Source organism: Ipomoea nil, unplaced genomic scaffold (genome assembly GCF_001879475.1).
Source record: "Ipomoea nil cultivar Tokyo-kokei standard unplaced genomic scaffold, Asagao_1.1 scaffold0317, whole genome shotgun sequence".
In the NCBI taxonomy this organism is placed as follows: domain Eukaryota; kingdom Viridiplantae; phylum Streptophyta; class Magnoliopsida; order Solanales; family Convolvulaceae; genus Ipomoea; species Ipomoea nil.
This window is the reverse complement of record NW_017616745.1, coordinates 3,559,957-3,586,316: the sequence shown is the minus strand read 5'-3', so window position 1 is coordinate 3,586,316 and position 26,360 is coordinate 3,559,957. Positions and strand designations below refer to the sequence as shown.

The following is a 26,360-nucleotide window of genomic DNA, read 5'->3' as shown; positions in this document are numbered from 1 at the left end:
GCATGATTGCTTCTGAAATGATCGATGTGATTGTCGTCGTCTCCGCTACTGTTTAAACGCTAAAATAGAGCTGGCATTCCTCAAAAACTGTTTCAGGTTTTTGCAAAAATTTATGCATGTAGTGCCCATTGATGTTACACCATGACTAAATTGTCCTAAAACCCCCTTTTTTTAAATGAAGGAAAATAGAGTATAGTTACATAAATTTATGTCATATCGAGTCAACAAAATAAAAAAAGAGCAGTGATAGATGGGACCTCGTCAAGTCTTTCGAAGGTTGATTGGACCAGACCCGGACCCGGACTCAGTGGCTGATTAATGGTGGTTCAAGAAGTGATTACAAGGGTGAAGTGTTTGATCCTTTGTCATCCCCATCAAATCCAGACACTATTTTTCTAACGGACAACTCCAGCCAAGTTGGTGAGACTGTTAGACTGTTGGTTGGAAGTTCGATTCCTAGCTAGCAAGAGCGGTCTAAACCAGCTATACCCTAAACTTCGACGCAAGTGAAGGTAAATTTAACTGTACAACGAACATTGTTAAGTCCAAAATTATAGTGAAAAACTCATCAAATTCTAGCTGAAAACCAGTGAAAATTAAACTAGACAACAACAAAGCTAATTAGGCAGCTTAAATTGCTTTTGTTTTGTGATAGAATGCCTAATAAGAGTTGTTCTTGTGGCCATGTTAATGCATATGCAAATCTGTCATGAAAGATTCCAAGCTTGCAGATGGAGAATTGTGTTGCTTTACTCCTGCAAAAGCAAATCTTTTCTTGAGATATCCATCTTCTCCATAACACATGATGAAGTATATATCTCAATTAATGATGATTTCGGTTTTCTTATGGATTTGATCTCTGTAATGCCCTCTCCTCCTCCCACGAAAACCGCCCCCAACTGGTTTTCTGTTCCATATCAAGAACGAAAGCCATGCGTTCTCCTGATCAAAACGATCTCTTTTCCACACAGATCATCATCATCAGCAGCATATGAATCTTCGGGAATTCAATCGAATAAATTAGCTTCGATTCAGACCATCTTCTCTGAGAACAAGAGGCTGTTGCCAGTTGCATGCAAGAATTTGAATGACTCAGAAGGTTCAGAGAGAGATGAAGAAAGAGCTATGGAAACAGTCCTTAGGCTTTACAGGGCAATCAGACAGAAGAACATGGATGAAGTTTCCGATTTGATCGGGGAAGAATGTCGATGCATAAGCAACTTTGTCTACAGATTTCAGGCTTTCCATGGAAAGAAGGTAAGCATATTGCTGCTTGTTAGGAAGAACAAGAAAACTGCATTCACCTTCTGTTTAATTTTCACAGGCTGTTTCATGAATACTTTCTGCAGCAAGTACTAGATTTCTTCTCTTCTCTGATTAAATGCTTAGGGAACAACATTGAGTTTGTGGTGCAGCCCTCACTGCATGATGGAATGGATGTTAGCATTTCATGGAAACTAGGTAGCCAATCTCATTTCTTTGCAGTTTTTTTGTTTAGTAACGAGGGAAACCCGTAGCCATTATCCGAGAATGTGCACTGGGTAAAGTGGTAAACCCTGCTTTCTGACCCTAACGGGTAAAGGAATCAGCCTAGGTTACTCATAGCTGACGGGTTCAAACTAAGAAGAGCGATAGGTCATTCCCATTGGGAGTCAAACTTGGAACCTTGCGGTTATCAGACCAATAGCCTGACCAACTTGACTGGGATTGTCCCGAGTTTCTGTGCAGTTTTAACCTGCACTTGGAACCTTGTGGTTATCAAGCCAACAGCCTGAGCAACTTGACTGGGATTGTCCCGAGTTTCTGTGCAGTTTTAACCTGCACTTGGAACCTTGTGGTTATCAAGCCAACAGCCTGACCAACTTGACTGGGATTGTCCCGAGTTTCTGTGCAGTTTTAACCTGTACTTGAAACCTTGCGGTTATCAAGCTAACAGCCTAACCAACTTGGCTGGGATTATCCCGAGTTTCTGTGCAGTTTTAACCTGCCTGCAAATATGGTGGTGTATACATTTTCTGATATGGTATCTTGTGTTCCAGAATGCACAAAGACTCATGCACCTCTGGGAAAAGGTTTCAGCTTCATCATGTGTCATCTCTATCAAGGGAAAGTGACAATAAGGTATGAATAATCCATTTAATACAGCAGGTTCTCGTTATTTATTGGCCAGTTTTGTCAGAAAAATGCTGTACACCCCGACATTTACCACTCACAAAATAATTAATTCATGACGTGACAAAACGCTAGACATTAGTTTTCCTTCTTTAAAAAAAAAAAATTAATTTTCTTTTTATAATCTTTAATCTTATGTGGTAGGAAGTGGCGATTTGTGAGTGGTAAAAGTAAGGGTGGACAGCATGGTCCATTTCGCCATAGTTGAATGCTAATGCTAGATACGGGTAATTCAGGAACGTGGAGATGTTTATGGAGCCACTCCTTCATATGGAACCACTTAGATTGGTAAGTAGTTTATAAGAATTAATACCAAACTTAGTTCTCAATCGGTGATTTTTCATATTTAATTCTCCATCAATAATTCTGAACGCCATCTACTATATGTAACAAGAATGATCACAAATCTCACTCAAACTCTAAGCATTAGTTTTATATCGTATGCCTATTGATTGAGTTTGCAATCCACATGTCATAACTACCACAAAATTTTTCTTATGATCCACAAAATGAAGATAACTTATCAATATTTGTCATGTAAGAGAGTAAAAGTGAGAGAGTAGAGACTAGAAATCCATGTAGTAAAACTCATAGGTATTTGGAACCATAAAACCAAGGATATAGATTGTTTGACAGAGGACTAAATTTGATAGAACTATAAAAGTATATGACGGAATTATCGGTAGAGAACTAAATCGAAAAAAACATCACCAAAGTCGAGGACTAAACCTGGTATTAACACCAGTACACAATTTGCATACTCCTGAACTCATAAGTGAAAAGAGGTGTTTTTGTGCAGAAAATGATGTCTCAGTTGATGAATGCAAAGGAAAAGATGAATTCTCAAGAATCTGTGAGAGATAAAACACAGAGGGCTTTGAAAATACTCTGTGCTCTTCTCTGCATTGCAGCATTCATATTCTTTCTTGTAAAATCTAAATGTACCTTAAGACATAGAATAAGGTTTGGAAGATAATGCAGATTGCAGAAAATGTATATGATAGTACGATACACAGATCCGCTAAACTTCAATTGTTTGAATCACGATATTCACACATAACGATAGAATCAAGAAACGAAAAACGGCCCCTACTTTGCAACAAGACATTACAACTAAATCCCAAGGTTTTCAGAGAAACTACCAACTCTGTTAATGGAGGATGATGATACACATTTTACAAGAAGCGTCTAAAGACTGGCAACTTAAACCTAAACCGAGGCCTTTGGCATAATTCTAAAACGATTATAGCCATATGACCAGGATACATAGTTGGATGGTTGATTCTAACAGTGTTAACGAGCTAGAGAAACTAAAAGCAAATACAGTACAGCTTCAGATCATCAGTCATATCTTATCAACTAGACGGGTACAGGCTACAGCCCCGAATAGATCTGCAAAACAATATAAAAAAAACACCATGGCTTGAAGTATGTTTCACCACAGTCAAGCTTACTTATAAACGAACTTCACCAGGAAAAGAAACGGACAAAATCATGAAGGGAGGAGTTCACAGATGACCAAAATAAAACGCTTGTTATGACAAAAGATATATATATGTATATATGCAATGGCGTAAGAGTCTAAGAGATTTGCATCATGCAAGGAATCTTCCAAGACCGAGTGATCTACAATAGTCGAGGACTGGCACTTGACCACTACACCAAGTCCATACTTATAATCAAGGAAGCATAAGGTCGGTCCAAACATGTATGAACTAATGTTTAAAGGTTGTTTGCTTACCGTTTTCTGCTACAGAAGTCATTGCCGCTGGAACAAATGATAGCGTACCAACTTCTCGGGTATTTCCATAGTGGAAATGCTTTTGCATCCAAAAAGCTCCTGAAGCTTAGCATCACATTGAATTACTGTAGAATTTGGAGAGTCCTATGACCAGACAAACAGCAAAAAAAACAACCAAACATTCAGGTAGTTACTCCCGCCTTTTTTTCTAATCATTTTTTTTCCTCGGGTAAAGCACAAAAGTTTATTTTGCTGGTTTAATAGTGTGCAATTAATTCTTTGAATTATTGCAAACACATAGTAAAATGTATACAACCAAGAGACTGAAATTTGAAATTGCATAAAACCCACCACATACCTCCTGATGGTTAACCTTTATATACTCCAAAACACGCCTGAGTGCCTCCGATTGGAGCATCTCTCTTTCTTCAGATCCAAAAAAGTTGGCAAGAGCATCTGATATCATCACTGAAGGTGAAGCAGATTCTGTGTTATCTGGTTCCGAATTAGTTTCAACCTTCAATTTCTTAGCTTGCTCGGGTTGTTCTGCAAATTTTTAATAGACAATTTTATAAGGCAAAACCCACAAAAAGCAATCTTTTATGGAGTATATGTTTTGTACATACTTGTTGGATCGTGTGGGAGAATATGCTTGGCAAGCAGCTTATTCATCTTGAACATGTCAGTGCAGTCCGTTTCAAAGACTACCCGCAAGGCATCATCACAGATGATCTTTCTTTTGTTCCCGGGGTCCTGAAGGTTGTGTTTCCTTATGTATGCCCACAGCTGCTTCACAATCTGGTTTGGAAAAGAAAGGCGCATTAGTCCTTACTCTAATCAACATCACGCTCACTCACACAAAGACGTTTTTCGTCTATGCACTTCACGACCTCAGTTCTAGGCAGCGCTGGCTGACCAACAATAGCCTGAAGTTCAGGCGATACACCACAGACTTTGTTCAGTCCACCCGCTCCTCCTCTCCTTTTGGTCCCAGCAGTAGTAGTACTGAATAAAACGAGCAAAAACAAAAGACACTTCAGCATGGATCAAGTTCAGACATGTATATTCAAGGTTGAACACTTGAACCTAATGCAACCCTCCATTAACGTGCAGTGTATACGAAAGGGGAAGATGTAATACATCCCCATATTTTCACAAAGACTAAAGCCCTGTTTGGTAAACTAGTTAGGCTATCAGCTAATTTTGGCTTATTTGATCACTATTAGCTGTTTGACTTGGTTAAACAATAGATATGAATGTTTGATTAATTAGTTTTTTGTAACAACTTATTGCTCCAAAATGCTAAAATTCAAAAAGCTTCTTCAATCAGCTTTTTGAAAAAGTCATTTTGTATGCAATAAGTTAACAGCTAATTTACCAAACACTTTTCTACAATCAGTTAATGCTATCAATTAGTCAAACCAACTAACTTAATCAACTACCAGCAATTTACCAAACACCCCCTAAAACCAGTCTAGGTTGCCAAGAGCTAACCAACTTAAACCAAAAAAGGGCAATAGGCCATACCGCTGGGAGCCGAATTTATAACCTTGTGGTTACTAAGTCAATAGTCCGACCATCTTGGTTGAGACTATATTTTCACATACTAAAACCAGTCTAGATTGTTCATAGCTGATCGGCTCAAACTAAAAAGGCCAGTAGGTTATACCACTCACTGGGAGCGGAGCTTGTAACTTTGTGATCACGCAGTCAGCGGCCCAACCACCTTGCTGGGACATTATATGCAGTTTTTTTTTTAAGGAACATGTTATGCAACTGCTCTATTTGTTGCTACTGCCATGGAAAGTTAAAGATTGACTATTGTGTTTCCTTAAAACCTTAGCAGAGAACAATGAAAACGTAATTACAGCTACGATTATGAAAGAAAATGGGGATTTAGCAACAAAATAATGTAATTTAACACTAATGCAAATTCTAGCTCTAACTATTGTAAGACAAGCATAAACGTAGCTTGAATTCACGTAAAAACCGAACCTTTCTTTAGGAGCTTGAGCGGCATTTTGAACTACATTCTGAGCAGCTGTGAGCCTAACTATCGTCGGCGGCGGAGCTTGCTGGTGCAGAACCGCCGGCCGGAGCTGCTGTGGCGGCGGCGGGACGGCGCTGTGCTGGTAGTGTTGCTGCTGCAGGGCAAAATGGGGATAGAACTGTTCTGGTTGGGTGGTTGGGAACTGTTGGTGGTGCAGAAGGGCAAAATGGTCCCTTGACTGCTGCAGCGGCGGCGGCGGCGGCGGCGGTTGCGGCTTCGACCGGAGGAGGTTGATCTGGTCGTTGATGAAGCCGGCTTTGTGGGAGAGGTCCAAGCCGAGCTTAGCTTCGAGCTGCTGTACGACGCCGTTTAGCGAAATGACGGCGTTAGGGTCCGACTGACGGAGCAAAGCCTCCACCCCATTCGCAATCTCTTGGTCCGACGCCATGGCTCAGCTTCATATACTTTTAACGGAAATTAACGGCTCTTCCTTCCTTCCCTGTTTGCTCTCACTCTCTCTTTCTCTTTCTCTTTCTCTCTCTCCCTTATCTCTCTCTCTGTCTCTCTCCTTCGTCTTCTCTCTGTCTCTCTCTCCAATATTTTCCTCGTTTCCTGTCTATATATAAATCTAAATGACGAAAATGCCCTTAAACTATTACTTTTTATTTTTGTGTGACAAAAGAAAACATGAAATAAAGAAAACATGAAATATATACATTCACTAAACCTCATTTCAATGTAATAACTTAATAAAAATCATAGAAGATGTAAATTACATTAGAAAGTTTATGTGATAAATTTAATCAAAAGAGTGTTAACAAGAATCAGTTTTTGTATAAAAATTATGTTTCACCTACTTAATCACTATTTTCGGAGCAAAAATTAAAATTATTATTTTTATAAGTTAAAAATTTTTCACTTCGTCATACTATATCTTCTTCGAGACTGATAAGGATTAACCCCTGGGTTTTGACCGGTATTCAACCTGTCAGATACTGTATCGCGTACTTAGATCATTCTGGTCAATAGCGAGGTCAAACCGGTCATACGGTCTCAATTCTGAACTCGAGAGCAGATCGAGCGATCTTGACGGAGGACTTTATGTTCCGCCCGGGCAATTGTGAACAGTACCGAGCGCACCGACATCGTGGTGATGAAGTGACAGTGGCAGACGACGCCACGTGGCGCCTCCTAACTCGGCCGATTAGGTGTCTTATGCATGCCTACCACGCGGCGAGCATGCCGAAGGACCGGACACTATTCCTCATGGCCCTATAAATACCGCATTAAATGCAGAAGGAAAGGACTTTTGGCTGGAGGGAAAACGACAGCTTAAAGGGCTTGTAAACCTAGGACCCATTGTCCGGGTGTGTCAGGTCTTCGAATTACGAACCACATGTGATCTATTCGAACTTTGTAACCCCCAGTCGTGTTCAATTTAATATAACGTATTTGACCCCGTATTTCGCGTTATCAGAGACTCAAAATTAAACTGTACATTTAGAAAAGAGTCTAATTTAAACCCAAACACTCAATATTTATGACAAGAATTAAATATACACTCTACTATTAAAAACAAATTTTATGTGAGATTTTTTATTTATTATAATAATGGTATTTTCTTCTCCTAAAAGGTTAATTCCTAATTTTAGGGTCCCCACATCTCGGTGCGACATAACATATAAAAAATATATAAATTACGGTGACTTAATAGCTCAGTAAACATGGTTAAATGTCAATGTGCATAAATGATCTATTCATTCGCTCTAGACATAATTCTCACACTTCTCTTTTGGATGTGATAGCTGACCTGGAGATTTAAGACTCTTCCATTCTCAAAACAAAAATCAAACAATTAATTTTTAATTAATAAGAATGAATGAGTCTATTATATTCAACCACACCCTCCCGGTTAACATAATTCTCACAGTGACATGGTATGAAGGAACTTGAGGGCGAATATGGGAATGGACATAAAGATTGGTGGGGAGTGGGGACCATTTGGAAATTTAAGAAAGAAATAAAATAAAATAAAAAAAGATGGATAAAGATAAAGATAAAAGAGGCAAAAGAGGTTGGGAACTCTTCTTCGTCGTCTTTGTGCCTTTGTCATTCACAACCGAATTTTTGAGCGACTGTGTCACGCCTCCATTCAGGTACTAAGGTGTTGTTTGGTTGGGCGACAAGGGGATTGCAGACAAATATGTCCATTCCATATTCTCATCCTCAAATTTCTCCAATTTCATCATGAGTTATACCCTTTTTTTCATTATGTAATAGACGTCAGTTCAAATCATACATCTCTCTAGATCTCTCAGTCCTAACGTCATTACCTAATAGTAGGTAATTCGGTCTAGATTACTTTCATAGAGAGTAAAATTTTAAATTTTATAGTTACCAAGCTTATTATCAAACATATTTAACCGAGAGTTACCTTGTAAACCTCGATACTTATTATTATTATTAGAAATATATTTAGTGTTGCACATTCAATCACTAAAACGAAGAGTATATACCTGTTGTCACTACCCGTGCTGTTTACTGAAAAAGAAAAATGCGAGAGAAAAAAAAAAAAAGAAAAAATGGGAGAAAAAAAGGGTGAGTGGAACGTAACTTTATAATTGAACCATCATCTTAAAATTATTTATCAGTCAACACACGAGAAAATTTAAAATAAAATGAGAGTACATATAGTATAATTCAAATGAAACTATAAAAGAACGAGGAGGTTGCTTAAACTTTACATTTGCCAAAAGAATATGACAAGGTAAAAATGAAAATAATGCTCCACAATATACTTCCGGGAATATATACTCCGTCACAATTCTTATTAATTTAGTGAAAAGGAAAAAGAAAAAAAGTAAGTCGAGCTCTAGGTTAAGGATATTAGAACTAATTATTTATCAATGTATGAGAAAATATTAAATTTATGAGAGTATAAATTGTACAATTTAAATAAAAAACGTAAAAGATCGAAGAGGTTGCTTAACCGTTAGCTAAGGATTGTTTGGTGTCAGTTGTCATAGGTTTGGGTTGTTCAGTTGTAGTGCAATGGTGGGTTTTGTTTGATGAACAACTTTTAAGTTTTTTTTTTTTTTTTTTTTTTGGCATGATGAGAGAAACTGCTGAATTGCGTGTGTTCAGCTGATAGCAACGGGACAGTATAACTTCAAATTTTGTAGAAAACTATGTAACCCTGAATCTAAAAGCACACGTGGCAAGATGCTATTGGACAGAGGTTGCGCTTGGATGGTTATTTTTTAGTACTATTGACTCTATTAGAAATGTAGTATTTATCTATGCATACTTTCTCAACATGTTGAAGCACAAAGAGACAATGCTTTCAGATTCGAACTTGTGACCTCCCATTTGGGAGAGCTATAGAAGTGTCATCGAGCTACAAGTTACCTGACATGATGGGTATATATATAATTTTAAATTTTTGTCATGGAACTTCAAATACATGAGGTTATGAGATTTTTTTTTTTTAATGATCGATGAAAAAAATTCACAATTAATATGCAAAGATGTATAATAAGTAAACTAATCGTACTAGGAAGTAGACCTTGTACAGTAACTTTGAAGATTTACAATAATTAAACTCATGACTTTCAAGTACAAGAATTATGTTTTTCCTACTCGACTATCCCTTTCTGGGGCAGTTGTAAGAACATTTGAATTTATGTGCATGTAGTACGGAGTAATATTTTAGGGAGAATTAGTTTTTGTTAATCCAAATTTGATTAGATTAGTCATATTTTGTAAAATATGAATCGTAGCGCAGTACACACTTAATTGTAATTTTGTATTCTATAAAAATAATAAATACTTGACCAATGGAAGCTCAAAAATATTATTATATTAAATAATTTAAAATATTTTAATTTTTTTATTTTTTATTTATATTTATAATAACATAATTTTTTCCCGTGCATCGCATGGGTGAATTACTAGTAATAATAATAGAGGTTGTGGAAATAGATAATTTTTAACACATTCATTGTTGTGAATCATAACTTAGTATATCATTAAAAAAAAAATATAGAACATTAAACCTTTGAGTTGAGATACGAAAAATTAACAATTTGTATTGATGTGTGAAATAATCGGTATTCTAATATATCTCATTATTAATTTTTTGAATTAATTTTATTTTTTGTCCTAGATTTGTAGGTGACAGTTCATTTTTATTTTTATAAGAAAATTTTCATTTGGTCCTAGTATTATTATAGTATGGTTATTTTTAGTCCTCTATCAACAAAACCGTTTAAATTTTGTTAAATACAAAAATATTTCAGTCTTCAATTATGAATTAAAAAAAAAAAAATTAAACATACAATATAGCAAATCGACCTACTTTGTATTAAAAAAAAATCAAAATGTCTTTATATTTAACAACATTTTAACGATTTTGTTGACACCTTGACAGGGGATAAAAAACGATGATGTTACAATAATACTATGACCAAATGTGAATTTTCTGATAAAAATGACTACAAGTGGATTATCATCTATAAATCTATGACCAAAAATGAAATTAACTCTTAATTTGGTTATCAAAATGATCGAATCACCCGAAAAAGGAAGAACACAATCACTTTTGTGGCATAATGACTTTTATTAGACTATCTTACAACATCCGGTTTACTTTAACCAATGTACTAGTCACCTCCTTCCATACATACTCACCACGACTTCTAACTTTGACAAAATGATCCATCACATTATTATACTCACGATAAACATGACATATCTCAATCTCCCACCAACCATCTCTAATCTAAACTCACACTTGAATGTTTCAATGTTATGTACGGGATCCTGAGTCCTAACTCTAAGATGAATTCTCATGATTAATTTAAAATTAATAAAGTTATTTACAAATCTTTGCTTTAAATTCATCTTGGTCCAACCAAAAAGAGCATACAAATTTGCTCATTTGTTTCATTATAGGATATTGGTGACAACATTATGATCCAATATTGTTATTAATTATACTATAATCACTCATATCTTGACTGTCTAATTTGTCCATAGATCTTTCTAGGGCCATTTGCACAAATTTCAATATTTTTACTTTTCACGATATTATTAATTAGTACATTACAAAATCTTCCAACCATTATTATAAGCAAGAAAATATTACTATAATATCATAATAAAAATATAGGTGTTCATTCAATTAATTCAGTTAATTTCAAACTAAATTAATCAAAATTTTATGCTGGTAAAACCATTCTCCATACCGAAATACAATTTGTACTAAATTATTTAAACCAAATTATAATTCAATTAACCTAACGAATTAATCAAAATTTTATGTTATATAATATAAAATATATTCTATATTTATTTATTTATTTATTACTAATTTGGTATATTTCATTTTTTGACTGAATTAACTGATAATTAAAATTTTATTTTAAAAAAATGAATAAAATTGCTAGTAACGTTTAATATATATTTAGTTATTTACCAAAAAAATGTTGACTTATATGGAAGGAGTTTAAATTTTTTTTTTTTTATTACAAAGGAAGGGGGATATCCATACAATCTATGCCTACAGCGAGGCTCAAAAACTAGACATCCCACATAAGGGAGCAATCCGATACCAATGGACCACAAGCCATTATAAGTTTAAATTATTTAACCATGAAGTTAAGGCTATCTTTATTTCAGCAATATTTTCTCACTTTCAAGAATAGATTCCACTTTTACATCATCAAATTTGTAATTTCTTCACTATTTTCTCTACATCTCTGCAATATTCTCTTTACTTCCAAAAGTGATCCACTTTCATATTATATTTGGTAGGATATATCCCGACCGACCTGAGATGTTCTCCATGTGGGTTAATACAAGTTCCTTGGCTCGAGCGCTGCAGCATAGAGATGGTCGGTACCGATCACCCGAGTACGTTTGTATTGCTTTCTTGCCTGGAGACGGTCGGTTCCGACTGGTCGAATCACCTCCCGACCGATGTTCTGCATGACCATCGTACCTTTGTTTTACGGAGAGGCCGTATCCTTAGAGAGGGGCATGTGGCGACGCTAGGCGTTGACAGAGAGTGCTCACCAGATTGGGGCACGTGGATGTTACGTGGATTACATGCCGGTAGGCCGGAGGGTGCTTCCCGGCTAGAGGCTATAAATATCCACGGCGGTTAGAGTGATGGAGACTTTTGGAACAATCGATAGGCTACTTACAGAGCTGCCCGACCGTAGTCAGTCGGTCCTCGGAGTAGTCATTTAAATTGTATTAGGTCACCCTTCTATATATGAGATAACCTCTTTTTATTAATATTACCATTTTATATACAAGTACGTAGACCACATACACGTGGACATTAGTACTATCAATATTATTATTATTATTATTATTATTATTATTATTATTATTATTATTATTATTATTATTACAAATATAGTAACAAAATAATACGGACTAGTAAAATAACTAATAGAAAATAAAAATAAAATAAAAAGATACACATTGCAAGCTTTTTAAATTATAGAGCTTGCAATTTTTTTTTAAAAACTGCTGACCCTATTACATTGTAGTATTTGTTCATCTATACTTTCTCAACCTGTTGAAGCACAAAGAGTCAACATCGCCTCCACTGAGGCTCGATCCATCCCATATAGGAGAGTCACTACATGCCATTTGAGCACAAGGTGCTTGACACATGGCTTGCAAAGTTAAACAAAAATAAATTTATTTTTTTTTTAAAACCTCATTTTTCACATTATCTTGTGATTGGCAAAATTTCTGAGATGGGGACAACTGAAGAGTATTATGAAATATCAAGACTATGTGGTCTAATGGTACTTGGGTTGGACTTTTATTTGGAAAGTTATAAGTTCAAGTCTCAGTGAAGGCGTTATTAGTTCTTTGTGTTTCAGTTGGTTGAGAAAGTATACGGACAGATACTACATTGTCATAGAGCCAGTAGCATTTTATGCCATATTTATTTTTGGCTAAATTCTAGATATGATTCTTTGGCATTTTTCAATTATTTACCATCCCATCAAGTTTTAATTTAATCAAAATTGGTTCCATAACTATTACTTTTGTGCGAAATCTAGTTGGAGGCATCAATTATAAGACAAAAAATGTAAAATTCAGCATTTTGCACCTTTCAACTATGATGATTGTAAATTAAAAGCCCAAGTTTAATTACATTCTTGTTGGTCAATATATTTGAATAACGTTAAGCAAGTATTTATACAATATTCATTTATTGTCAGTTTATTACATTCTTATTGCTGAAAAATGCTTGTACTTGATGATGATGGTGAACTGCAGGAGAATAAATATGAAAAATCTGTATTTTACACTTTTGTCCTCATAATTGATGTCTTCCCAAAAAAAAAAATATATTTCTTAATTAGGGATTAAATCTAAAAAAATAAAAATAAAAATCAATAGTCAGGGTCAAATTGAAAATGATAAAAATTGAAAAACTCTCATATTAATTTTGAAATTAACTTTTTTATTTATTTATAAATTCATTGATATTATTATAAATTAATTAAATTAAATCACATCAATTGTATGAAATTTATGTGCTTCTAAACGTTATCCGAACTAATAATTTGCAAAACACAATAATTATGGGATCTTAATGATTATTACTTCTTTCTTCATCTTGTAAACTTGCTCCAACCATGTTACCATATATTTAAGTAATTAACATATATATATATATATATATATATATATATATATATATATATATATGTGTGGTCCCTTCTTAAGTTCTTATGTGGTCAAGTAATTAACATATGTGGTCCCTTCTTATCATTTCATCATATGCCCCTTTAATTTATTTCCCAACTTATATATAGTCAAAATCAAATGAGAATCACTCTTTCCGTGAGAATGTGGGAACTGTTTTGTGTAATTCGTAATGTTGGATTGTGCAGTTGCTATTACCTGATTGTGTAACTTGTAATAATTGATTGTGTACCTGTAAAATGACTATCAAAATACACTGTAGAGTATTTTTAAAAAAATGTTATTCAATAGGTTGAGAAAGTAGTTATGAACAGATAATGCATTGTAATAGAGTCAGTAGTATTCAAAAAAAAAAATGGTAACAGTTTTGTAATTAAGTTGAACATACGATTGTGCAACCTATGATGCCTGGTTGTGTAGTTCACACTTTTGCAGAGGGAGCCCGGTTCTCATGTGATCCCAGCCTCCTCCTCCTCCTCCGCCCCCCCCCCCCCCCCCCCCACCCCCCCACTCACACACACACACACACACTTAAATTTGGTGATCCCTGCAGAGTTAAATTGTGAGGCGCACAATCAACCCATCAGTATTCAATTATCAAACCCCAGACAAACGTTGCATTTTCATCATAAATTTATTTTTTGTGTGTTTTCGTGTTAGGATTGCATGTTGAGGGGTGAATATTATAAAGTATAAAATTAAAAGGGGAAAATGCTTTTTTTTTTTTCCTTCTTTTTATTTTATTTTATTTTATTTTATTTTTTTTGCATATTGCGAATGGGACAACTCTTTTAAGGAAGTTGTTTACATGAATCAAATTCTTTTTACTTGAGTCCACGTCTTTTGGTGATTTTTTTTTTTGTTTTTTGTTTTTTGTTTTTTTGTTTTTTTGTTTTTTTGTTTTTTTGTTTTTTTGTTTTTTTTTTGTTTTTTTTTTTGGTAAGGGGAATCCACTATTACTTACTGATAGTGTGCATTGAATAAATCTCACACATGCATAATAACTTACAAATTACATTTTTAAAAAAAAAAAAGAAAGAAAAATAAATCATACTAAAAAAATTTATATTACCAGCTCGGCCTTGCAAAATGGCATTTTTTTAAAGATAAGTCCATATCCATGCACTCAATGGACACAGGAAATCATACCCTACAAACTACAATTTGATAATAGATTGATTCCTTTCTGTTTGAAATAAAGGAAGGGAAAATGATGTATCTCTTGCTTTTGTCACGGGCAAGAAACAAGAAAATGACTATAGAGTTCATGTCATTGTCTTAAATAAAGTCATTTATTTTCTTATTTTTTTTTCTTTTTAAATTTAACTATATACTTCCTATTTTTCCCTATCAATTTCACATGCATCATTATTTGATTGGTTATGATTAATAATTATATTCAATTTTTTAAAAAATGTTGGGTGGGATTGACCAATTTACAATAATCAATGAATTAAAAAAGAATTTTATTACTCTTAAAGGGCCGATTGAGTGAACATAATATGATTCTCATATTACAAAGGTCACATGTTTGATTATTACCAACATCTTATGGTTTAGCCCATCGTGTAGGGACGATTTTCTTAGTGTAGTTTACATTTCTTATTTGATTTGCAAGTTATTATACATGAACGAAATTTATCGAATAATAGCGGTAGATTTTTCTCATCTTACTAAAAACAAAAGGAATTATATTACCAAGAGAGAAACATTAGAAGACAATTAAAATGAAAAATGAAAAACAACGTTATTCATTTAATAATCACATTAAATTCTAATTAATTTATAGTCAAACTTATTGGATTTATTGAAAAAACTTATATTGTAATTTATTAGTACCTTGACCAGAACATACAAGTCCACTAATCACGCATAGACCAGGTTAAGCTCAATTCACTTACAAACACATGCAACCGGTCAGGTGACATCTCGACCCCAAAAATTTATATTATGATTTTTCAGTTTTCATTCTCTATTTCTTATCTATAAAATTATTTTATTAACATTTATTTTTTAATTTATATTTTTGCATTAATGTTATAAAATTAACACAATTTAATTTCAAGTAAATTTTTAAACCTTATATTTAATATATTTTTAGATATATTTGATTTAAATATTTTTTTTTATACTTTTATGTCTAATATAGTAATGTGTATAAGATTTTTACATCTGATATTCAAATCAAAATTATATATGTATATGACATAATTTAAGCCAAGGATTTTGTGGTCCAATTGCACTAAGTTGCTCTCTTATATAAGAGGTTGTAGGTTCGTTATTGACTCTTTGTACTTCATTAGGTTAAGAAAGTAGATATGAACAGATATTAAATTGTAATAGCATTAAAAAAAAAGCATAGTTTAAAAATATATCTTAATAAATAAGCTATTAAGTTCACTTAAAATTTAATTTAGATAATATTAATATTTTTTTGAGCTAATATTTAAAATACTTTTAGATATATTCATTTGAATGAAATGTGTGTAAATTTTACTTTGAAGTTTAATATATGTGAAATTTTAATACTTGATATTTGGATCAAACTTGTATTACAATATAACATAATTAAAAATATACGAACTAATAATCTATTGAGTTCAATCAAATCTAAAATTTGGTGTAGAGTTCAAGTTTTAATTGTGATCATGTGAATAATGTATAACTTTAAACGTAAGCAAATAAGTTATCTTTATATAGGTAAATGCGTTAGAAAATATATTATGCGTATAAGTTTAAAAAAAATAATAATGAATATAATCAGATCATAGTAAGGAACCAAAAGGCTGAACCCCAACCTTAAGGGTTCCCCACATTTCGACCCGACAGAGCATTTGGGAGGATATAAATCATGGTAACTCAACTGAACATGAATCACAGAGGCTAGACCGGTGCTCACTGCGCACAAGAAATCCCCTTACTTTGAGAGGTTGCTTCCACACTGCCATAGTAAGGAATACATATATAAGTAGATAATGGTGAGGATGTGATTATATTGATATCCAAGTGTACAGGACATTATGTTACTGGAAAGACAGAAACCTTTGAAGACTACCAACCAGGATCTGTACAACAATAATGTCGCCTTCTTTCTCCGCAACACGTAGTGCTCGCATGGGAACAGTTGCAGAAGAAAATCGTTGATATATATTAGCCCAGTCTCGACGCCCTAATTGATTTCACGCTCAAAATTCTGCTGAGACCAAAGAGACAAAGCGCGAATAGCGTAGTACGTACTGGAGTTAACGGTTATTCATTCTGTCGGGGGCAAAACCCAAAACCCAAAAGCTGTGTTCTTTCATGGTGAAAGCGAGCGTTCCTCGTCCAATCATTGACTAGGTAGAAAGAAGAGGTCAAAGGTCGTATGTATGTTAATGTGTAATGTGTAATGTGTTCTCCACCCAATACTAGGCTGTCTTTCCTTCAGACATTCATGTCACGAACCCCGCTGTGACTGTGAGTGACCTTCACGATCTCGCCACTCTCTCTCTCTCTCTCTCTCTAACCTCCCGGTTTTTCATCCATTTATTCGCAATCTTCGGATCACCACAAGACCCTTTTTTTCTTTATGCGCCTCTGTTTCCTGAATCGGAAGAATCCATTTTTTTTTCTCATAATCCTCTCCTCTTTCTTGTCTATTTCTCTTCTGGGTATTTCTCATTTGGATTCTCTTTCACGAATTTCCCCCAAAAGAATCCATTTTTAATCACAAAATTCTTAATTTGTTGATAAATTGGTTAATCTCTCTCTCTTTCTCTTTCTCTCTGTGAGATTCTTGATTTGTGTTTCCTTGTTTTTGCCGGTTGTGTTGTGATTTCTTCGTGTCTTGAGTGTCGAGAGTTTTAAGGTTGTTTTGTTGATGTCATTGGCTGTTGGAGTGGCATCAAGTTCAGGAAGCATGGGAGAGGGGGCTGGCGAGGTTTCAGAGACAAAATTAGTGGGAGATTCAGAGCATGGAGCCGAAGGTGAGAAAAAGGTTCCCAGGCATATGAGTGGGAGCTCCATGGATGAGGAAGATGAAGACACTGAAAGCAAGATTGAATTGGGTCCTCAGGTTTCTCTCAAGGATCAAATTGAGAAAGATAAGGTATGCATATGTATTTTCCCCCTTCTTTTTCTTTTGATTTAGAGGGTGTTTATTCCATAAATTGTCCATGGTTGATCGGTTTTTAAATAAAAAAAGTTTAATAAACCGCTCTTATCCGTAGTGGAACTTATAACCTTGTGGCTATAACCACTATTCGAGGGATGAGCCTAGGTTGCGCATGTCTGATCGGCTCAAATTAAGAAGTCAATAGGTCGTTTCTATTCGAGTCAAACTTATAATCTTGTGGCAGGGTACACAGGGTAAATCCGGCCTAAATGAGCCTAGGTTTTCCTGATCGGCTCAAACCAAGAAAGTTAATAGGATGGTTCTATTTCGATACAAACTTATAACTACACTAGGCCAATAGGCCGATCCCACCTGGAGTCAAACTTGTAACCTCATGGTTATCAAGCCAACAATCAACCTGACCAACTTGGCTGTGGTTGTCCCGTATTTTCCCTTTAGTGTGTTGGCTTGGTTTAATAATGTTTGTTTGTTTGTTATTGAAGGATGATGAGAGCTTGAGAAGATGGAAGGAGCAACTTCTTGGGAGTGTGGATATGAATTCTGTAGGGGGTATGATTATTCCCCTTTTGTTTTATTTCCTCATCTTGCTGATGAATGCAGGCCATTGGATCTCTTATCTATGCTATTGTTCCTTAATTTTCTCAAATAGTGTTTTCAAACACTTCTGAAGGTTCAACTGTTCAAGGATTGGATTATCCTAGGATTAGCATGCGTAAATCCACCTGTTAATACCCATTACTCATTTGACAGAATCATTATAGGATTACAGATGTTTAGATTGACTATGATGTTGAAACAGAAAAGATAATAGTATCTGTTCTACTGTCACATTCTTGACCATAAATAGATCTTTTGCATCTCTTGGGTCTCCTTCGTATAGGCATATCTGTGTCTTTTGTAGAATTTCGGGCTATCACAAATTTTCACAATCGTTTTGTTGTATCTAAAACACAAATGTCGGGTAGTTCATAATCAAAGGGTTTTTGGTTTTGATAAATCTAGTGTCGAAGAGATGAGTAATATAATGCTACTGAATTGGTTCTTAGAATACTAATCTCCCGGTTTTCGTTAATGCTGCTTGGTTGGTTCTTAGAATACAAAAGTGCCCGAGTTTTAAGAGTCAGAAACACGAATCATCTTATTCTTTTGGGGTCCCCGGTCTAATGGGAAATTCGGGTGCTGCTAAATTGCAGAATCTCTGCATCCAGAAGTGAAGATTTTGAGCCTTGCAATCAAATCTCCTGATAGAGCTGATATTATCCTCCCCATCCCCGAGGATGGAAATCCTAGCGGCCCGTGGTTTACTTTGAAAGAAGGGAGCCGTTACAGTCTAACTTTTACGTTCCAGGTTAACAACAACATCGTCTCTGGCCTCAAGTATACAAACGCGGTATGGAAAACTGGCATTAAAGGTACTCTCCCGCTCTCTTTCTCTCTGTGTTTATATATAGTCTCGTCTTGAGGCAATGGCTGGTTTTAATATTTTAGTTAAATGTATTTCGTTTTCTGACCGTCGTCTCAGTGGATGGCACGAAGCAAATGCTCGGGACCTTTAGTCCTCAACCAGAGCCTTACGAGCATGAAATGACCGAAGAGACAACCCCTTCTGGCATGTTTGCTAGGGGATCATACACAGCAAAGTCGAAGGTGAGCTTACCCAGTTTCTTCTTGTTAAGAGTCCTACATTGATAAAATAAGAGAGAACATATGAGTTTATAAGGCCATGAGTTAGACTAATTAATTGGTTGGATTCAATCTTTTAGTGTGGTTTGATGCAAGTTTATTTCTTATTTTGCCGTGAATTTTAATTTTCCTCGTATTACTTGTACAGTTCCTTGACGATGATAACAAGTGCTACCTGGAGATCAACTATACATTTGAAATCAAGAAAGATTGGCCAGCAACATAAACACAGTTACTGGATGCTGAATTGTTATTATACCTGGAGTGTTCTTGTTTCATTGTTGAGTATTTGATAGTCTTTCTCAAGTAATTTTCTGAAGAGGGTAAAGTCTGTGCTTCATTGTTAAGATGATATGGATTGAGGGGGTAAAATTTAGCTGTCAGATTCTTGTTTGTTGAGTGTTATTGTTATGGTGATTCAATAAAGTTTTTAAGTTTTGGCTCATCACTGCTCTTTTATCTTCTTGAATGATTAATGGAGAATGAAAAAAATATATATATAAAAAAATCCACCGCCCCCCCCCCCCTTAAAAACAGTGAAATCTTTCAAGAAATATTAATCGCTGTCTATTAAAGTTCTTTGTTTGATCTTTGCTCAATTGGAATAGTAGCTTGTCCGTATTTAAACCAAGTTGGTCAAACAATTGTTGTCTATTAGTTATCTTGGTTTGAGCTTCGCACCATTTGGATAGCAACTTGGTTTGAGCTTTACCTTTTAAATAGCGGTTGTATGTAGACTTTTTCATAAATCAAAATATTATATATCAATATGCTCTTTTGTTCTTCAACATGTATACTTCTATTCTACTTGAGTATTCTTAACGTATCTTAATAGAAGCCAACTACCATGTAGACCTGTAGGGTGATAATATCTCGGTTATCATTCTAAATGGGTGGTCAAAATTTCATACCCTAATGGTGGAGGTTTAGATTTTTTGAACTAAAAATGTTTGAAAAAAAATATAGAACAAATATACTACCTTGTAAAAAATTATGAGTATTTCAGAAAAAAAAAAAATCTTATCAGAATAGTTTGATGCTCCAAGGTAGTTTTGTTCCTTCGAAACAGCACACCTAATTCTGTTAGGACTTAGTACCGTTAGTAGTCCCTTGGAAACAGCACACCTAATTGTGTTAGAACTTAGTACCGTTAGTAGTTATGCATGCACAGAAACCGTGAGAGAGAGAGAGAGAGAGAGAGGGAGAGGGGAGCAAGTCAGCAGCTGGTTGAGTGACTTAACAGCAAAGGGAATAGGTAAAGGCTTTTAAGCTTGCGAGGCTAGATAAAATATCAATTATCTTACTTAAAATCAACACTTCAACAATAAAGTGAGAATTCGCCTTTCACTAACAAAATCTTGGATTTAGGCTTGTCTTTTAGGCGAGTTTGACCCTTAGATTTCTTAGATTAGAGATTGAGATCCCTATGTTAGCGGAAGTGTGGAAATAGATCTCTTGTGTGCATAGTCAACGACAAAGACTGACTGGGAAGCTGTTTGGGTCACTCATGATTTACCAACAGGGATTTTGGGACTTAAATTAGTCTGACTTAAGTTGTGAATAATCAATGACGGAGACTGACTAGGAGGCTGTTTGGGTCACTTGTGAATTGTGATTTTCCGACAGGGGTTCTGGGACTTAGATTAGTCTGATTTAAGTTGTGAAGGGACTGATTGGGATGTTGTTTGGGAGAATCACGACAAGGGTTTCGAAGACTTAGAATTAATCTAGTTGAGAAACGTAATAATAATAAGAAAAATACTATTCGTATTCTCAACTTTTAGACTTCTTTTCAATCTATATTTGTCACATCAAGAAGTATAATTAATGGAGTAGTTCACTACAACCATATTCAATTTTGTGAGAGAAAAGGAATGGAAATGGAAAGAGACATGAAGAGTGTGATGAGATATTGGATGGAGGGAGAGATTAGCAACTTCATACAGACATTGATGACAGTACACCTATCTCTCTGCTACACCTATTTTGCAGCCAAGCTGATCCCAAAGGGTGCAAAAAGGCTCTTCTCTCTCCTCCCTGTTGTTTATCTCTTCTTCCTCATCCCTCTCAACCTCCACTCTGCTCATCTTGGAGGCACCACTGCTTTCTTCCTGGCTTGGCTTGCCAATTTCAAGCTCCTCTTGCTTGCTTTTGGCCATGGCCCTCTCTCTCACCCTTCTATCTCTCTCCCTCGTTTTCTTGCCCTTGCTTGCCTCCCCATCAATGTCCAAAACACACCTCATCACCCTCAAAATGGACATTTTCAAGAAAGCCCAGACACAAAATCAGGTCTTTATCCTCAAAATGGACATTTTCAAGAAAGCCCAGACACAAAATCAGGTCTTTATCCTCAAAATGGACATTTTCAAGAAAACCCAGACACAAAATCCTTGGAAAAATCTGGTCTTTATCCTCAAAATGGACATTTTCAAGAAAACCCAAACACAAAATCTTTGAAAAAATCTAGTCTTTATCCTCAAAATGAGCATTTTCAAGAAAACCCAGGCACAAAATCCTTGGAAAAATCTGGTCTTTATCCTCAAAATGGGCATTTTCAAGAAAACCCAGACACAAAATCCTTGAAAAAATCTGGTCTTTATCATCAAAATGGACATTTTCAAGAAAACCCAGACACAAAATCCTTGGAAAAATCTGATCTTCATCCTCAAAATGGGAGTTTCAAAGAAAACTCATATCCCAAACCCACCAAAAATAATGATCAGACTAGGGATTTTCAAGGAAACCCAAACCCAAAAAAAGGTGATATGTATCCTCAAAATGGGAATTTCACAGAAAACCCATACCCAAAATCCACCAAAAATGGTCAGAAAAGGGGGTTTCAAGAAACCCCAAACCCAAAATCAAGTGAAACTGGGAAGATTGCATCTCAGAAGAATGGTCATTTTGTTGAAGCTTCAAAAAGCCTAGAGAAATTTGTGACTTATGCCACAAAGCCATTTCTGATGAGCTTGATGATCATTGGGTATTCTTACAGTGAACATATGCACCCTACAATCATACTGTTCATAAATTTCATCCACATATACTTCTACCTGGAGATCATACAAGCCCTCATGGCCGCCATGACACGAGGCCTTCTCGGGCTAGAACTCGAGCCGCAATTTAAGGTATATTTTATCAATTTTAGTATTCTTCTTTTCAGTGTATTATTTTAAAATTCTTCTCTTCTCCCATTATTTTAAAATTCTACTTTTATCAATCATGTCCTAACTATGATTAATTCTTGTATTTTTATAAACAATCTCTTTCAGTATTTTGTAAATAGATCAATAAAGTATCTCCAAAGATTCAAAGAAGACACTAAAATACCATTTTGATGTAAAAATTTAGTGCAATTTTTATTCCCGTAATACATTACATTCTACACCAAAATTTTGTAAATGAATAGTACTCCGTATTACACATTTACACCATATCGGGCTGTTTGATTGAGATGAAAGAATTAAGAAGGAAAGGAATTGCAATTCGGTGGGAAAAGAATAAGGTATGAATAATGTAAGAATTCAAATTACATTGTTTGGTAGGAGGAACATAATTATTGGAAATGAGAAGGGAAAAAGTGGTATAAAGACTAAAATGTCATTGTGTAATAAGAAGAATAACAATCATCAAGGATATTTTTGTCATTTTATCCATTTTTTTTTCCGTTCCCAAAAGCATTGAATTGCAATTCATGGGGTACTCCATGAATTGCAATTCAACAAAAGAAGGGAATTGCAATTCTGTGAAACTGCAATTCCCTCCAACCAAACACCGTAATTTGTCTTGCAATGAAATAAAGTAAGAAAAGAATTACAACTACATCCAACCAAACACCCCCTAGTGTATTTGAGGTAATACTATTCATTTACACAATTTTAAGGTAACTTTAAAAAAAAAATCTTTTTGTCAATATATAAATTATAAAATTTTAAAGTGAAACATTTTTAAAAAGATCAATATTAAATATAAATTAATTAAAAATTAAAATACATAAAAATATAATTTATATTTTAAAATATTATTATTATTTATATCTAAAAGAAAAATAAAGTTTTAAATCATAAGAATACAAATTACTTTAGTGTATAAATAAAATCGGAGCAAAATATTACTTTTGGTCTCACAAATATTAGCAAAATGATAATTTTGGTTCACATGTTTAATTCATACAAATTTTTATCCATGACTATTGTTTTAGTATCAATTTTCGTCCACGACTATTGTTTTAGTGTCAAAATTTATCATGCCAGTCACCCATCTACTTAAACATGTGAATCAAAATTATCATTTTATTAATACTCGTGTGATCAAAATTAATATTTACTCAATAAAATTGGGTGTAAATAAATTGAAGATGAAAAATTTTTGGTATAAAAATATCTCAAAAATATTCTATTTGAGTGTAAAATTTAGTGCAAATTTTTGTATTTTGAGTGGGAAATGGTCTAATAATACTCTTTGCTAATATTATAAGGAGCCATATTTCTCAAGCTCCCTGCAAAACTTCTGGGGAGGGAGATGGAACCTGATGGTGAACCGCATCCTGCGCCCCACCGTCTACACCCCCGTCCTCCGCCTCTCCACCAGGCTCCTCGGCCGGAGATGGGCGGCGTTCCCCGCCGTCATGTCCACGTTCGCCGTCTCCGGCCTCATGCACGAGCTCATGTTCTACTATCTGGGCAGGGTGAAGCCCACCTGGGAGATCACCTGCTTCTTCCTCCTCCACGGCGCGTGTCTGGCCCTCGAGATCGCCGCCAAGAAGGCGCTCAACGGCCGGTTTCAGCCGCCGAGGATCCTCGCGGCGGCGTTCTCCGTCGGCTTCGTTTTGATCACTGGGTTTTGGCTCTTCTTCCCGCAGCTGCTGCGGTGTCGGGCATTGCCCAAAGCGTTTGCGGAGTATGATAAGTTCAACTCGTTTCTCAGGGATGTTGGAGGGGCGTTGACGTCAGCATTTCAAGTTTGATTATCAGACGAACGAATAAAATAAATAGTTACAATTCCGTATCAAATCTCTGTAATTACTTTGAGCAAGTGAAAAAAGATGATCTCTCACATTAAAAATTTTAATTTAAAAATGTTGGTGTAATTGTTTATTGAAATGAATGGTTCATATTGTTTTGATTTTACTATATTTATTTTCTTCCCTTAAATAATATTACATTCGTTAGAATAAACTTTAGTAATGATATATTCTCTTAACTATTTATTATTCTTTAACTTACTCATTAATTTTTATATAAAAAAAAAAATCTTTGTTCGAACTCCATCCTAATCAAAGTTGACATAATTGTTAAACATATACTATGATATGTTTAAAAAATACAATATAAAATGTAACATAAACTTCAGTCAAGTAATTAGCCTAACTAAATACATAATATTCAAAGTTGAGCATAAAACAGATTATAAATCAAGAACTTTGAAAGTCATTTTCTTGCATTTAAAAAAAATTAGGTTAAGTTTTTTTTTTTTTTTTTTGTTTATTTAAAATTAGATATCTATAATGCCTTTATTTAAAAAAAAATTATTAAAAAATTAAAAAAAATATATATATATATATAATTTCATTAGTTATATTATCTTTACTTTCTACAATTCAAAGATTCATTGCCTTAAAATTCATTAATTAATTATATTCACTACATTGTCCATTGTTTTTTTTTACACTATCTTGTAATTAAATATCAAAATTATAATACAAAATTTAATTTGTTATATATTTATTTACCAAGTATTTTATACAAATATAATAAATATTAATATTTTGTTCAATATTTTAACATGATAATCTACAACACACATCTCACACCACAAAACATGTAGAGGAAAAAAATTATCACCGCCAAATATCAACATACGCTTGCAAATAAAGAGTTCATAGTACAACTAAGATCCCAATTAATCATATACACATGCAACAAAGCAAATGCTGGCAAGATAAAGAGTTTCATAGTACAACTAAGATCTCAATCATATACACATGCAGCAAAGCAAATCTAAAACTTCCTACACCATAATCTCATTGCATAACGTTGTCCTCTATGCTACTACCAGTTATACTATCATTTTTAGACTAAGTATCTAGACTAGCGTTATTACAAAGTTGCAAACATTTATTTTAAGGACAATTACAATCCATTTCTCATATATTATCTTGCCCGCATTTAATACTGTGAATTACTGATTTAAATAAACAAATTCAACATTCAATTAACTATGCATGAATATTTCCTATATAATCATGCGTTAATATACTTTAAATTACTTATTTAAAAGTAATCATCGGACATTATCTCACTCGCACAATACGCGTGGAAAAACTAATAATATAATATAGTTTAATCATACAACTATGAACCACCTACTCCCACCGGCCACAGCCCCGCAATAATAAGCTTGCATCATGTCAAAAGCAAAGGTAAAAGTCAAAAGTATACATAATAAAATAAACTTTTGCGAAGAAATGACGTCAATTATAGTAAAGTTTTTAAATTTTTTTTTTATTATTATTATTAGGAAAAAAATAGTTAAATATTCCATCAAACTTTACCTGAAAAGTCAATTAGGTTCTTAAATATTTTAAAATTGTAATTAAACTCATCAATATTGTATTTTGATGCAATGAAGCTCAAAAATTTATTGATGACATGTTATCACAGGTCATTAAGGTTCTAACAACCCTCTAACGTAAATTCTGATAAATAAAGACCGGTGACTGGTGAAAAATCACCGGTCGTGGAGAAAGAAGGCAACCCAGCGTCGTCTCTGATCACCGGAGAAGGTGACTCTGGGTCGCCTTCCTTCTCTACGACCGGCGACTGTTCGCTAGTAGTTTGTCATTTTCTTGTTCGAATTTGCGTCGGAAGGGTGTCGAAACCCTAGTTACCTGTGATATTAGGTCACTAATTAGTTTTTGGACT

The 26,360-nt window shown here is 34.5% G+C and overlaps 4 protein-coding genes across 9 annotated transcripts; 3 read left to right on the top strand and 1 right to left on the bottom strand.

The window, feature by feature from the left end:
• Positions 1-616: 616 nt before the first annotated feature.
• On the top strand, positions 617-3,175 carry LOC109169876. 4 transcript variants are annotated; one of them, XM_019318780.1, is made up of 5 exons: positions 617-1,257; positions 1,416-1,461; positions 2,040-2,121; positions 2,409-2,460; positions 2,972-3,175. In XM_019318780.1, exons 1-5 carry the CDS (start codon positions 685-687, stop codon positions 3,146-3,148), a joined length of 930 nt encoding a protein of 309 aa, XP_019174325.1. In that variant the 5' UTR covers positions 617-684; the 3' UTR covers positions 3,149-3,175. The 4 variants fall into 4 exon arrangements, 3 of the variants coding, with proteins under 3 accessions (XP_019174325.1, XP_019174331.1, XP_019174316.1); XR_002052298.1 differs by having other exon boundaries at positions 618-1,257; positions 1,350-1,461; positions 2,317-2,460; positions 2,972-3,018; XM_019318771.1 differs by having other exon boundaries at positions 619-1,257; positions 1,350-1,461.
• Positions 3,176-3,189: 14 nt separating this feature from the next.
• Positions 3,190-6,502, bottom strand: LOC109169858. 3 transcript variants are annotated; one of them, XM_019318747.1, is made up of 6 exons: positions 5,909-6,502; positions 4,804-4,918; positions 4,540-4,711; positions 4,272-4,459; positions 3,914-4,057; positions 3,190-3,564 (listed from the first exon to the last, which is right to left on the bottom strand). In XM_019318747.1, the coding sequence occupies exons 1-5, from the start codon at positions 6,349-6,351 to the stop codon at positions 3,932-3,934; spliced, it is 1,044 nt and encodes a 347-aa protein (XP_019174292.1). In that variant the 5' UTR covers positions 6,352-6,502; the 3' UTR covers positions 3,190-3,564; positions 3,914-3,931. The 3 variants fall into 3 exon arrangements, with proteins under 3 accessions (XP_019174292.1, XP_019174298.1, XP_019174306.1); XM_019318753.1 differs by having other exon boundaries at positions 4,804-4,915; XM_019318761.1 differs by lacking the exons at positions 3,190-3,564; positions 3,914-4,057 and adding an exon at positions 4,156-4,197 and having other exon boundaries at positions 4,242-4,459.
• Positions 6,503-16,661: 10,159 nt separating this feature from the next.
• Positions 16,662-19,879, top strand: LOC109169899 (rho GDP-dissociation inhibitor 1-like). The gene is made up of 5 exons (XM_019318802.1): positions 16,662-17,727; positions 18,237-18,303; positions 18,948-19,166; positions 19,277-19,401; positions 19,586-19,879. The coding sequence occupies exons 1-5, from the start codon at positions 17,500-17,502 to the stop codon at positions 19,661-19,663; spliced, it is 717 nt and encodes a 238-aa protein (XP_019174347.1). The 5' UTR covers positions 16,662-17,499; the 3' UTR covers positions 19,664-19,879.
• A 1,398-nt stretch (positions 19,880-21,277) lies between these two features.
• On the top strand, positions 21,278-24,507 carry LOC109167154 (acyl-CoA--sterol O-acyltransferase 1-like). Its single transcript, XM_019316104.1, has 2 exons — positions 21,278-22,565; positions 23,915-24,507. The coding sequence occupies exons 1-2, from the start codon at positions 21,312-21,314 to the stop codon at positions 24,401-24,403; spliced, it is 1,743 nt and encodes a 580-aa protein (XP_019171649.1). The 5' UTR covers positions 21,278-21,311; the 3' UTR covers positions 24,404-24,507.
• The last annotated feature ends 1,853 nt before the right edge of the window (positions 24,508-26,360 follow it).